The sequence below is a fragment of the Clytia hemisphaerica genome, unplaced genomic scaffold (assembly GCF_902728285.1).
Source record: "Clytia hemisphaerica strain Z4C2 unplaced genomic scaffold, Clytia hemisphaerica genome assembly, whole genome shotgun sequence".
NCBI lineage: Eukaryota > Metazoa > Cnidaria > Hydrozoa > Leptothecata > Clytiidae > Clytia > Clytia hemisphaerica.
The window spans coordinates 1,079,186-1,092,457 of record NW_027104370.1 but is presented as its reverse complement, the minus strand read 5'-3'; the positions used below and the strand labels follow the sequence as shown (position 1 = coordinate 1,092,457).

The window sequence follows — 13,272 nt, the reverse complement described above, 5'->3', positions numbered from 1 at the left end:
ACGTTATATGGACGTTGTGGACATTAGATGAACGTTGAAACAACATTGTGTGCTAGCTGGGTTGATTAGAGATAATTCAAAGTTGATTTTTACTGTTAAAGGGTATTTTCTATTTTCTAATTTTCTAGATTCAACTTAACTTATGATAGTGGCACAGGTTTATGGGCCAAATCCAACACAGAATTCAAGCGAGATGAAGATAGCGATATAAGATACGCTTACTGGATGGCTGCGCTTTTCCACGTAAGAATTTTTGTGCATGACACATGCTCTCCCCCGTCAAGGAGATTTCTTTAAAAATTTTGCTTCGCTTTTTTCTGGGTATGCACTACGAGGAATTAATACACCTTTTTGACTGTAACCGCCAATTGCCGCGCGGGCATTTTTGTGGCCGTCTTACCATCCTAAAACCGTCTTTTTTTCGCACCTAAAAACAATAGAAAAAGTGTATAAAAAGGATTGGATCGAGTTTAGGGTGGTAAATTAAACAATGAAGTGGCACGCGCCTGACCGCGCGACTACGGTCGAAAAGGTGTATTGATAGTTCGCTGACCTTGCTTCGCTGTTAGTTAACTGTTAATTTAATGACTGGAAAAAAAAATTAAAAATTTCCAGCTTGCATCCAGTAGACCATTTTAATTTTCCGATTCCTTGAAATAAAAGTCTTTTAGAGCGGCTTTTCATGATATATATCACACACAGTTGACGCTCTCTAAAAAAAAAGTCTGTCCAGATATAATTGGCAGTGGAAACAAGAATGCCTGTAACTTTTGATAGTCAATTATAATTATGGAAATTATTTTTGCTTGTTTTAGAGAATCAAAAGCGCTATATTTGATTGTATTTTTGGCTGAAAAATTCGCGATTTTAAGCGGTTAAATTTGCGATTGCAAAAATTGAGCTTTTTTTCTACTTATGCTATAACTTTCATTTTTACACCAGTGGTAGTTCAACCTTAGGTTAAGAAGTTTGTTAAATTTCAAGGCAAACAGAAAAGTCCTTCGGAAGATATGGGACCCGAAATACCCCTTGGTAGCACTTTTCTGTGAAATATCAAATCTCCAACTTATTACTAAAAACGGGGGTAGTGATATGATTGATAAAACAGTTTTTCGATCATAACACATTTTACGATCCCTTTAATGACCTCATAGCCAAACTGTGTTTAGTGTTTTGGGAATTAGCAAAGTTCTTTAGACTTAAAAATAACAGAGGCAATATAAGTTCATGCTTATCTTTTCAATAAAAACAATTATACTGTGATTTCACTTCGTTTCGAAATAATAAATGATACCAATAGCAATAATACCGATGCACCAATACTTAACATTTTCCAACTTTTAATTGCGCTGTTCAAAAAAGATAACATAACCCCCGTTTTTAGTAATAAGTTGGAGATTTGATATTTCACAGAAAAGTGCTACCAAGGGGTATTTCGGGTCCCATATCTTCCGAAGGACTTTTTTGTTTACCTTGAAATTTAATAGACTTCTTAACCTAAGGTTGAACTACAACTGGTGTAAAAATGAACGTTATAGCATAAGTAGAAAAAAAGCTCAATTTTTGCAATCGCAAATTTAACCGCTAAAAATCACGAATTTTTCAGCCAAAAATACATTCAAATATAGCGCTTTTGACACTCTAAAACAAGCAAAAAAAATTTCCATAATTATATTTGACTATCAAAAGTTACAGGCATTCTTGTTTCCACTGCCAATTATATCTGGACAGACTTTAATTTGATTTTTAAGTTGGTTTTTCATCGAATAAGGGATCATATCGAATAGTAGAGAGTCGTTTAGGAGAGTTTCTTGTTGACGGTGACTTTCAATAATTATCGAATAAGGGAGAGTATCGAAGAGTAGAACGTCGAATAAAGAGAGCGTCCAGCTGTATTTCTTTGGTCTTTACCGAGTTGTATCGGAGGATATCGAGGGCGACGGTAAGTGAAGTCGACGCAAAACAAAATCGATATTTGATGTATGGCTCTATAACTTCTTTGCTCACCTAAACAGACGACGGTATTTTGGTGTTTTACCGTCGTCAAGCAAAGTGGACGACGATTTTGGTAGCATGTCAACTACCGTCTCCTTCGATTTATCCCGACTACATCGAATAATTTTTATTACATACAGGTACCCAGTTATTTTCGGATTATCGTGGATCTTCTTGAAACGACATTTGGACAGTCAAAAGGAATAATCGTGGCTCATTTGTTTCGTTGCATAATGATGATGAATGTAAGATTGAATAATATTTTTTTTCTGACGAATCATATCACTTTACGATGAATTAATGAATGGTGAAAAATGAAATACAGTACCAAATCTTTGATTTCTCATGTTTTTTTACACTTTTCCGGAATTGACTTGAATTTAAATGTAAGGAGCTACGGGGCAAATTTAAAATAGTAATACCCTAGATATTGAGACTCGAAGCACTTCAGTACATTAGTTCAGCGTCAAGACATCGAAAACTATAAGAAGTTTTTCTTGGATCACCCGAGGTTATAAGCAAAACTCAATCAAAATCGTAACTTTTCCTTCTTTTTCAGTACCAGTACAATCTTTAGATATGGTATCATTAATCCCGAGGCTTCTTTCTGGAAAGAGTACAGACCACTCAAAACATCGGCTGTTAGCTGTTACCATTACTATGTTCTGAATCATGTATCTATATGAAGGGCTTATGGTAAGTCAGCCATACTTTATACTGTATTTTAAGACCAAAAAGTGAGCTATTTGATTGAGTACACCAAAGGAAGCAATTTACGGAGACTAGATTTTTGTAGTTTGACCCAAAAACGAGCGATTTGATGGGCTTATTCTTGATAATAGTTAAATAATTTTCATAGTACCAGAAATAATTTTTATCGGTTCCTGAAATAACGATGGTCATATATTTTTTTTCCTAAAACTTGCAAAATCATCTGTCACGAAAATCTCAAATCGGAAAAACGCAAAAGTGTTCTTGGGCAACTTTTCTATTTTTTGCTCAAAAGTTGTTCTTCGTGTAATGGGGCCTTAACAAGTGACTTTATGCTCAAACCACTTAACGTTTATATATAACCTGATAGAGGTTACTGAATTCCAACCAAGTAAAATGTTTTATCAGATTTAGAAATTATAATCCGAACCTTAAAGGTACCAATACTCGAAATAGAGCAAACAATACCAATCAAGTAGTCGTGCCTTTTTAAGTCTATTAACTTCGATCACGATGACGATTACAGCTTAGTTAGTCCAGTGTCTCTTAAATATAGGTCAATGCTTTGAACCAATAAATGATGACCTCTGGGGATATCACTTAGTGCCTAGCAGGAGGAGGACTATTTTTTTGTCATTAGTGTGTCTTAGAAACTTTGCAGACTTGTTCTCCAGTCGTTAGAGATCGCCATGGTGAATTTGAGCGCCGGAGAACGCTCAAATATCAGTAGTGTGTTGTCTTATTTGTTCGTTAGTGTACTGTGTAACCTAATTATAAAGAAAAAATTGATTATTTTCCATAGGCGGTTCGGAGGGTATATTTATTCATACGCAGTGAAAGGAACGGTCAGCATGACGTCAGATCAAGGTGCTTACCTGACTTCCATGTACTGGGTAAGTATATTAAGGGCTCTGACCATAGTCAGAAAATTGATTTAGTATCTGAACATAAAAGTTATGTTTTAGATTCTTTAACACTTTTAACAAAGAATTGCCTTTATAAATTGCTTTTCAATCAAACCCCTTAAGAGTAGTTAAGAACTTAATTGCAAAAATGACGTTATGAACTTAAAAAGACGTTAATAATATGTTGCATCACCTTCTTTTATAAAAAGTGCTAAGTTTTAATGGGTAATACCCTTTTTGTTTCGAAATTTTTTCAAAACTGTCCGCAAAGAATTGAACTATCTTAAATTTTGCGGAAAATTTTTTAAAAGGATGTGTCAAAAGTTATGACTGTTTTTTTAAGCAAAATCCAGATGCAAAATTGATGAAAAACCACTATTTTGAAGATTTTGAGACAAAGAAGCATTTACAAAAATTTTCCGCAAAAATGTTTATTGTTCGGTAAAAGATACACCATCTACTGCGAAAATATTTTCAAAATATTTTTTCTTCGCTGAAACTAAGCTCTTCAAAGTTGAAATACTCTTCCTCGCTAAAGTCTTCATTTTCTTCTTCGTCAAATTTTTTCAATGCAATTTTTGAATTTTCAGATTCAGGAATAGTTTGTCTAACAGAAAATGTATAACAGGCCATAGTTTTGTTGGTTACATCAGTCAGAAAACACATTTTAAAACACGGCAATTATGAAAAATTCACTATGGTCAGAGCCCTTAAATTTCATTTCATTAAAATTTACTTTATTTCATAATGATAAGCAGCGCGAAAAATCATTACCGTGCTCTAAAAATCACTAGCAACTTAATTAATATGCATGAGTTTTGCTGTGGGTGTAGCATAGATGTCAACCGCGTTTTTTCTACGCAAGTAATGAAATATCGCGGTTTTTTATGGTGGTGCTCGCTACTGGAGGGTGGGAATCGCTTTTTTAGATAAGCGTAATATTATTTATATAATATTTTAAGTTGAGAAACTTCCAAGGAAATGGAGCACGAGGAATTCTATTTTTTCTTGTTTTCAAAAACAAATTCATCAGTGAATTTCAATACTCCCCGTTTATATCTTGGTTAGCTAGCTAAAGTCTTTCACATAAGTGTGCACTCTTTTTTCATTACCTGTAACTTTTGAAGGAATTCTTAACTCTTATAAATTTGGTATCATTAGAAAGATATTAGTGAGTGGAACAATTTGAAATAAAAAAAAATTAAGAAGATTATAAAAATGAAGATGAAAATGAAGAAGAAAAAAATGAAGATCTTGTAGAAAAGTGCTATAACTATCATTTTCACTGAAGTGAATCTTTAATCATCGAACGTCATCACTGTGAAAAAATTCTAAAATATTTATTCAGTCAAAAGATATCAAACAAAGTTATAAGTGATTGACGTCTCTAAAAACGCTGTTTTCTGCAGTTTTTTGCTGTTTTTGGGGGCAATCACTTATTAACTTTGTATCATAACTTTATATTGAATAAACATTTTAATGAAATTTTTTCACAGTGATGATCTCCTAAGATCAAAGAATCTCTCCAGTGAAAATGAAAGTTTATAGCACTTTTCTACAAGATCTTCATTTTTTTCTTCTTTTTTTATCTTCATTTTTAGAATTTTTTTAAAGTTTTTTTATTTCAATTGTTCCACTCACTAATATCTTTTCAATGATACCAAATTTATAAAGATTGAAGAATTCCTTCAAAAGTTATAGGTAAAAGAAAAGAGTGCCACTTATCGTGAATAGACTTTAGTTTACTACCGTGAAAAGCACAGACCGAGATCATATATCAACCTGTGCCGAACCAATCCCGATTCTATTCAGCGCGCAATCAACGCAGAGAAAAGTAACCATGACGACAATCCAAGATCTTGGATTAAGTTCAAAGTTGATATTTTTTCGCGTCGTTGAAAACACAACTCAGAAATGTCATCAGCGCTTTTTAAAAAGAGTCAGTGATAGAGAATCATAAACATAAAGATGTGTCTATTATTTCGATTCCATTGAAGTAATATTACCAAAATAATACTTTTATACATTTGGGAATCATGTAGAAGATTCTTTGAAAAAAACTCATTTCAATTACACTTGGAGGTTTCTGGGGAATTCGTCAATAGTAAACATGTATATTGATACATACTGCTAGACCTAACATGGTAATTTTGAAACCATTACCAGCTGATAACTTCAAATAAAAGAGTACGAAAGAGATTCCGAATAGTGAATTCATTATCATAATCTTGATCAGAAAATTGACAACGAATTGATGTTTGATAAAATATCTATATTTCGAGCATAACTTCACTCATCTTTCAGGATTGTAAAATGTAAAATTACAAAGTTGCTACTTATGTGAAAAAATTGGAAAAAAAAAAAAAAAAAATGTGCTAATTGAAGGCTATTAAAATGTAAAATGGTAAAATAAAAGACAAGGTCGTCGTAATAAAAAGTAGTTAAAAAAGGTATAATTCTCTAGAGGCTTTTAAGCCATTGTTTAAAATAGGTTTCAGTCTTTTGATATGTAAAGCTTCTTTGTATAGAAGTGATGACCAATTATCACTGGAATCAATTACTGACGTATTATCATTTACGAGATTTATGTAGATGGAGCGAAAATTAGGCTTTTCAATACCAAGCGTCAGGAGGGTAGTTATAAACTTGACTTCAGAGCACTCCTTCAAATGTTCGAGAACTGCACTCTCCTTCTTTGTAGCATGCTCTGAGCATCGCGTGAATAAATTCCTCTCCGTTTTGCCGACATAAGAGGCACGACAACCAGGGCAGATAAATCGATAAACAATGTTCGACTTGAACTTCAAGGGTGTTGGGTCTTTCATGTTGGTGTAGAAGCCAATTTGTGTGTTGAATAGATTACTCGAAACATGACATTAGTGTCTTTCTTGAGACAAAACTTAATTTTCTTTTTAATGCAGAAACAAGTTGTTCTCCTGTCGGGCCAGCGTAAGGGATACGTAACCAAGTGTTGTCGGTATGGTATTATCAGCGTTGTCATTTCAGAGTGTCGGGGACTGGTTGCGGTTTTAATGATTTTGTTGACGGCAAAGCGAGGAAAAACCATTCCAAGAAGCAAACTTTTTGATCAGGTTAATTTCATTTTTCAATTTAGCAGGATGACAAAGTTTGGTGGCACGGTTGGCAAGGCTAGAAATCCATGCTTTTCGGTAAGACCAAGGAGCGTAGCTATCAAAATTTGTATATAAGCCAGTGTTTTATCTTTTCTAAATATAGATAGACCATCTGGTGCAATCTCAAGATCTAAGAAGTGCGGTGTTTCATCTTCAAATTTGTCCACTGTAAATTGAAGATTTTTATCAAATTTGTTAAGGGAGCAATGAACTTTATCGATATCTACTGGACGAATGACAAGGAGTGTATCATCAACGTATCTTGAGTAAAACTTTACGATACCAGAATCAATATAAGGTTAATGACAGATTGTTCGAGTTCTGTCATTATGATATTTGCTAGTACAGGGCCAAGTGAACTTCCCATACTAACACCATCTAACTGTTCATAGAGAATGTTGTTTGCTGAAAATACGGTTTTTTTACAGGTGTCTTGAATTAATTTTCTGAGTGTGTTTTTTGAGATTTTAGTCTGTAACAAGTTCTTGTTATAAATTCGATCGGTAATGATGTTTATTGTTTAGATAAGGGTACGTTAGTGAATAAAGAGGTTACATCAAACGATACAAGACATAACCATCGTCAAAAAGTTCTTTTGGAATCTGTTTGATTTTTTCGGCAGCATCGAATGAATCTTTAAGTGTGTAGTCATTGACAGTTAAAGGATTAAGGAGGTTAGTGAGATATTTACCAACAGAATAATGTGTTGTTCCAGTGGTATCAACGATTGGTCGAAATTTAGGTAAGTGTTCATACTTTTTATGGATTTTTGGTAAACCATGAGCTCTGGCTGGCTTTGCATTTTTCGGTCTCATATCTTTGTATTCATTTTCATCGATTTCATTACGATTAAGTAGGGTTTTGAGGTAACGTTGAATGCTGGTAAGTCTAGAAGCAGTTGGATCGACATTCACTTTACGAAATTTGGCTTTGTCAGCAAACAACGAATCGATGGAATATTGGTAATCGGCTATGTCAATCAAGACGATGCCATTCCCTTTGTCGGGTTTCAAAATAGCGATTGATTTGCGAAGATTCTTTATCAATTTAATGTGTTTAGAGTCTTTGAAAATTTGACGATCATCGATATTAATATAATTAAAAGCAAAACCTCGGAGTAAGTTTTTAGCTCTTTCAACGGAATAATGGCCATTTTTCAAAACTTTCGAACGGTACAGCTGATTCCAAAGTTCTTCTGCAACAACAAAAGTTTTCGGTATCTTTGGGTTGTTTAGCAAGACCATGGTTTAAACCGAATCGTAGCGTTTTATACTCGTCTTCAGATAAGGTGTGCGAAGATAAGTTAGTGATATAGTGTTAGGATTTTTTGAGATACCATTCAGACGGTCACGTTCTTTTATAATTAAATCAAGTTTGTGGTTAAGTTTGTCACGAATAGGTTTGATAAATTTATTGACGCCATTTTAATTGAATGTTCAATAACAACTTCCTCATAAAAGTAGCATTACTGTTCAGAGTTTCACGTTTAGTAAAAAACACTGTCTTGATTTCACGAATTTGTTTGCGTTTCGTTATAATTTCGTCAAGGAGAATACGTCTTTGATATTTTCGTTTCGATAACTGGTCAAGGTACTTCGTGTTCTTCCAGCGTACAAATTTTGGGAAAACGTTTTGGTCACGACAGTTAATAAGAAAATTTAAGCTTGCCTCGTATCGTTTAAGTTTTTTCTCAGTCTTTCCACAGTGGTAGCAATTTTGTAAAGATTTTCATCAGCAGCTCGGAGATTAATCCAAAAACCATTACCAGCTGATAACTTCAAATAAAAGAGTACGAAAGAGATTCCGAATAGTGAATTCATTATCATAATCTTGATCAGAAAATTGACAACGAATTGATGTTTGATAAAATATCTATATTTCGAGCATAACTTCACTCATCTTTCAGGATTGTAAAATGTAAAATTACAAAGTTGCTACTTATGTGAAAAAATTGGAAAAAAAAAAAAAAATGTGCTAATTGAAGGCTATTAAAATTGTAAAATGGTTAAAAGACAAGGTCGTAATAAAAAGTAGTTAAAAAAGGTATAATTCTCTAGAGGCTTTTAAGCCATTGTTTAAAATAGGTTTCAGTCTTTTGATATGTAAAGCTTCTTTGTATAGAAGTGATGACCAATTATCACTGGAATCAATTACTGACGTATTATCATTTACGAGATTATGTAGATGGAGCGAAAATTAGGCTTTTCAATACCAAGCGTCAGGAGGGTAGTTATAAACTTGACTTCAGAGCACTCCTTCAAATGTTCGAGAACTGCACTCTCCTTCTTTGTAGCATGCTCTGAGCATCGCGTGAATAAATTCCTCTCCGTTTTGCCGACATAAGAGGCACGACAACCAGGGCAGATAAATCGATAAACAATGTTCGACTTGAACTTCAAGGGTGTTGGGTCTTTCATGTTGGTGTAGAAGCCAATTTTGTGTGTTGAATAGATTACTCGAAACATGACATTAGTGTCTTTCTTGAGACAAAACTTTAATTTTCTTTTTAATGCAGAAACAAGTTGTTCTCCTGTCGGGCCAGCGTAAGGGATACGTAACCAAAGTGTTGTCGGTATGGTATTATCAGCGTTGTCATTTTCAGAGTGTCGGGGACTGGTTGCGGTTTTAATGATTTTGTTGACGGCAAAGCGAGGAAAACCATTCCAAGAAGCGAACTTTTTGATCAGGTTAATTTCATTTTTCAATTTAGCAGGATGACAAAGTTTGGTGGCACGGTTGGCAAGGCTAGAAATCCATGCTTTTCGGTAAGACCAAGGAGCGTAGCTATCAAAATTTGTATATAAGCCAGTGTTTGTATCTTTTCTAAATATAGATAGACCATCTGGTGCAATCTCAAGATCTAAGAAGTGCGGTGTTTCATCTTCAAATTGTCCACTGTAAATTGAAGATTTTTATCAAATTTGTAAGGGAGCAATGAACTTTATCGATATCTACTGGACGAATGACAAGGAGTGTATCATCAACGTATCTTGAGTAAACTTTACGATACCAGAATCAATATAAGGTTTAATGACAGATTGTTCGAGTTCTGTCATTATGATATTTGCTAGTACAGGGCCAAGTGAACTTCCCATACTAACACCATCTAACTGTTCATAGAGAATGTTGTTTGCTGAAAATACGGTTTTTTTACAGGTGTCTTGAATTAATTTTCTGAGTGTGTTTTTTGAGATTTTAGTCTGTAACACACTTCACTAAACGTGAAACTCTGAACAGTAATGCTACTTTTATGAGGAAGTTTGTTATTGAACATTCAATTAAAATTGGCGTCAATAAATTTATCAAACCTATTCGTGACAAACTTAACCACAAACTTGATTTAATGATAAAAGAACGTGACCGTCTGAATGGTATCTCAAAAAATCCTAACACTATAATCACTAACTTATCTTCGCACACCTTATCTGAAGACGAGTATAAAACGCTACGATTCGGTTTAAACCATGGTCTTGCTAAACAACCCAAAGATACCGAAACTTTTGTTGTTGCAGAAGAACTTTGGAATCAGCTGTACCGTTCGAAAGTTTTGAAAAAATGGCCATTATTCCGTTGAAAGAGCTAAAAACTTACTCCGAGGTTTTGCTTTTAATTATATTAATATCGATGATCGTCAAATTTTCAAAGACTCTAAACACATTAAATTGATAAAGAATCTTCGCAAATCAATCGCTATTTTGAAACCCGACAAAGGGAATGGCATCGTCTTGATTGACATAGCCGATTACCAATATTCCATCGATTCGTTGTTTGCTGACAAAGCCAAATTTCGTAAAGTGAATGTCGATCCAACTGCTTCTAGACTTACCAGCATTCAACGTTACCTCAAAACCTACTTAATCGTAATGAAATCGATGAAAATGAATACAAAGATATGAGACCGAAAAATGCAAAGCCAGCCAGAGCTCATGGTTTACCAAAAATCCATAAAAAGTATGAACACTTACCTAAATTTCGACCAATCGCTGATACCACTGGAACAACACATTATTCTGTTGGTAAATATCTCACTAACCTCCTTAAACCTTTAACTGTCAATGACTACACACTTAAAGATTCATTCGATGCTGCCGAAAAAATCAAACAGATTCCAAAAGAACTTTTTGACGATGGTTATGTCTTTGTATCGTTTGATGTAACCTCTTTATTCACTAACGTACCCTTATCTAAAACAATAAACATCATTACCGATCGAATTTATAACAAGAACTTGTTACAGACTAAAATCTCAAAAAACACACTCAGAAAATTAATTCAAGACACCTGTAAAAAAACCGTATTTTCAGCAAACAACATTCTCTATGAACAGTTAGATGGTGTTAGTATGGGAAGTTCACTTGGCCCTGTACTAGCAAATATCATAATGACAGAACTCGAACAATCTGTCATTAAACCTTATATTGATTCTGGTATCGTAAAGTTTTACTCAAGATACGTTGATGATACACTCCTTGTCATTCGTCCAGTAGATATCGATAAAGTTCATTGCTCCCTTAACAAATTTGATAAAAATCTTCAATTTACAGTGGACAAATTTGAAGATGAAACACCGCACTTCTTAGATCTTGAGATTGCACCAGATGGTCTATCTATATTTAGAAAAGATACAAACACTGGCTTATATACAAATTTTGATAGCTACGCTCCTTGGTCTTACCGAAAAGCATGGATTTCTAGCCTTGCCAACCGTGCCACCAAACTTTGTCATCCTGCTAAATTGAAAAATGAAATAACCTGATCAAAAAGTTCGCTTCTTGGAATGGTTTTCCTCGCTTTGCCGTCAACAAAATCATTAAAACCGCAACCAGTCCCCGACACTCTGAAAATGACAACGCTGATAATACCATACCGACAACACTTTGGTTACGTATCCCTTACGCTGGCCCGACAGGAGAACAACTTGTTTCTGCATTAAAAAGAAAATTAAAGTTTTGTCTCAAGAAAGACACTAATGTCATGTTCGAGTAATCTATTCAACACACAAAATTGGCTTCTACACCAACATGAAAGACCCAACACCCTTGAAGTTCAAGTCGAACATTGTTTATCGATTTATCTGCCCTGGTTGTCGTGCCTCTTATGTCGGCAAAACGGAGAGGAATTTATTCACGCGATGCTCAGAGCATGCTACAAAGAAGGAGAGTGCAGTTCTCGAACATTTGAAGGAGTGCTCTGAAGTCAAGTTTATAACTACCCTCCTGACGCTTGGTATTGAAAAGCCTAATTTTCGCTCCATCTACATAAATCTCGTAAATGATAATACGTCAGTAATTGATTCCAGTGATAATTGGTCATCACTTCTATACAAAGAAGCTTTACATATCAAAAGACTGAAACCTATTTTAAACAATGGCTTAAAAGCCTCTAGAGAATTATACCTTTTTTAACTACTTTTTATTACGACCTTGTCTTTTAACCATTTTACAATTTTAATAGCCTTCAATTAGCACATTTTTTTTTTTTTCCAATTTTTTCACATAAGTAGCAACTTTGTAATTTTACATTTTACAATCCTGAAAGATGAGTGAAGTTATGCTCGAAATATAGATATTTTATCAAACATCAATTCGTTGTCAATTTTCTGATCAAGATTATGATAATGAATTCACTATTCGGAATCTCTTTCGTACTCTGGTAATATTTGCTCTTCATCTTTGATGCTTTCTACAGTGAGATTGACACATGTGCGATAAAATTTCTTTACTTGGTCCTCAGAGGTTGATATGTTCTTTGAAAACTCAACCTCTGATACTCAGTTTAGAAAGAAAAAAATTTCTATCCATTTTTTTTGTGTTTTGATTCTGGCCATCATCTTGTTCCGCATTCTTTTGTTTTTTCGAATGTTGAGAATTCGAATTAGCCTATACTAGACGTCGCCCGCATTTTTTCTACGCAATTAACGTCTTTTCCATGGTTTTGATTTGTTTGGGCCATTCCGCCAGTGCGCCAAGAAAATGTATACGGACAAACACGTATACATCTTCTTGGCGCACCAGGTAACAAAAACAACGGCGTGGCTAAATCCTTACCACTGTAAACGGAAAGTAGTTCTTAGCTTTAGGACCCGAGGGAGGGGGTACTAGGTTTACAGGATGACGGGGGTGCCGCCTGGCATTCGTTAATCGCTAATTTGACCAAATTTCAATGTTTTTAGGGGCAAAAATTGAATTTTTTTTTTAATTTTCTGATTTTTCCGACACTTACAGGGACTGCCAGGTTCTAAAAAGACACCCTTTAGGGCAGCGCATACCCTTACCTTCACTTGCCTAAGTTCCCTTCCCCCGGGATTTACAGTCAAAGTCGTAATATTTGAGAAAGAAGGGAAATTCCCCAGGGCCCGGTTATTCAAAAGTCGATTAGATTAACGCTAATCGCGATTAGATTTCGATTAGTTAATCCCGGTGATTAACTTCCGTTGTTCGAACGTCAGATTAACTAAAGGCCAGGGCAAACCATCCAACATGCCTTTCGTTGGATGAAATGTTGGACCGGTTTGCGTCAATTCAAAT

At 34.6% G+C, this 13,272-nt stretch overlaps 1 protein-coding gene across 1 annotated transcript in view; it reads left to right on the top strand.

Moving 5' to 3' along the window:
• Positions 1 to 3,517: 3,517 nt before the first annotated feature.
• Positions 3,518 to 13,272, top strand: part of LOC136818447 (major facilitator superfamily domain-containing protein 4A-like) — a 34,941-nt gene continuing 25,186 nt past the window's right edge. The window contains exon 1 of the mRNA XM_067074789.1: positions 3,518 to 3,599. Coding sequence (XP_066930890.1) covers positions 3,558 to 3,599 — 42 coding nt within the window. The 5' untranslated portion in view covers positions 3,518 to 3,557. The remainder of the gene's footprint in view (positions 3,600 to 13,272) is intronic.